The following is a 1,800-nucleotide window of genomic DNA, read 5'->3' on the forward strand; positions in this document are numbered from 1 at the left end:
GAGAGAAAGTGTAGGTGAAAACTGAAATGAAAATGATGCTTTTTAATTCCCCATTCCAAAATACATTTGACATTTTGTTGTAAACTATATGTTTCTTGCAGCCGTTAGGGTGATTGTTTTGCCAGTTGCTAATTGCAGATATTGGCAGCTGGAGATTAGGAGCAAGTAGTAGCTTCTTTAGGGGGTAGAATTAAATATGTGAAAGCATGAGATGACATCATGCTTTTTCAGTCATCTTCAAAACTGCTCTACAGCTTCCTTTCCAACCAGGGCCCGGCAGAATGGCTCCCACGAAGAAGGGTGGCGAGAAGAAGAAGGGCCGTTCTGCCATCAACGAGGTAGTGACCAGAGAATACACCATCAACATTCACAAGCGCATCCATGGAGTGGGTTTCAAGAAGCGTGCCCCTCGGGCGCTCAAAGAGATCCGGAAATTTGCCATGAAGGAGATGGGAACTCCAGATGTGCGCATTGACACCAGGCTCAACAAAGCTGTCTGGGCCAAAGGAATAAGGAATATTCCACACCGTATCCATGTGTGGTTGTCCAGAAAAAGTAACGAGGATGAAGATTCACCAAACAAGCTCTACACACTGGTTACCTACGTACCTGTCACCACTTTCAAAAATCTACAGACAGTTAATATGGATGAGAACTAATTGCTGATTGTCAAATGAAGGTATAAAACTGCAAAACAAAACAAAACAAAACAAAAAACAAACAAACTGCTCTACAGAGCGGAGTTTTAGAATCTCTACTAATTATTGTAAAGGTCTGATAACCTTAAACATTAAAAAGCTTGAAGCCTCCACTAGTTATAAAAAAGCATGTAATTTTTCATAAGTAAATTAGATGACAAAGAAGTCTCCATGGCCAGTGCAAAGAAAGAAAAATAAGGATTTATTTGAATAATTAAATAAAAGAGGAAGTTTTATTGAATTATTCAGGTAATTGCTTCAATTCTCCCACTTAGCCTTGTCTGTGAAGACCTGACAAAATGCCCTTTTCTCCTACATTTCGTCTCCAGAGCAACCTAAAAGGATGCTGACAAACATTAATTTTGCATTATAAAATAGTCTCAGTAAGTGACAGCAATTTCAAGATTAATGTGTTGGCCTCCTGAGAACAAATTTCAGGAATGGAAAAAGGTGCTCTTAAAACTTTTTCTGAACTCTTACATAATGTTGGTCACTGTATTGCAACAATATTTTCCAATGAAAGAGGCTGCTGAAGACACTGCTTTCCTAGCCACGGATTACTTCCTCCTTCTGTTAGGAATAAAGAGTGTCTATTCCTAGAGGCATAGTTTATATTGTGTGGTTCACTCTACTGGCCACTTACACCACGTCTCTGGGGTGCTTCCTTAAGGTTTAGATTCAGGTATAGGGTAGAGGACTGGGCAATAAAGTATGGGGAATTTAAAACATACCCAAACTTTGGTTCTGTGCAAGTCACTGTTAATAAAATGAAAAGAAAAGCTACAGACTGGCAGAATTTTTGCAAGTTACCTATGTGCCAAAAAGCTGTGTCCAGAACATAAAGAACCCCCCAAATTCAATAAAATAAATAACCGAAGTGAAAAATGGGCAGCGAAATCGAACAGATGTTTCACCAAAGAAGTTTGTGAGTGACAAAAACAAACAAAACAAGCAAACAAAGAAGTTCATGAGTGACAAATAAGGGCATGAAAAGACGCTGAGCATCACTGACCATCAAGGAGTGCCACTATGCACACTGGAGAATGGCTAAATTTTAAGATACCTGACAATGTACCAGCAAAAATGTAAAGCTATTGTAAAC

The 1,800-nt window shown here is 39.0% G+C and overlaps 1 protein-coding gene across 1 annotated transcript; it reads left to right on the plus strand.

Moving 5' to 3' along the window:
- The first annotated feature begins 275 nt into the window (after nucleotides 1-275).
- LOC116634256 (60S ribosomal protein L31-like) lies at nucleotides 276-659 on the plus strand. The gene has a single exon (XM_032407389.1). It carries the CDS (start codon nucleotides 282-284, stop codon nucleotides 657-659), a length of 378 nt encoding a protein of 125 aa, XP_032263280.1. The 5' UTR covers nucleotides 276-281.
- The last annotated feature ends 1,141 nt before the right edge of the window (nucleotides 660-1,800 follow it).

Source organism: Phoca vitulina, unplaced genomic scaffold (assembly GCF_004348235.1).
Source record: "Phoca vitulina isolate PV1807 unplaced genomic scaffold, GSC_HSeal_1.0 scaffold9, whole genome shotgun sequence".
In the NCBI taxonomy this organism is placed as follows: domain Eukaryota; kingdom Metazoa; phylum Chordata; class Mammalia; order Carnivora; family Phocidae; genus Phoca; species Phoca vitulina.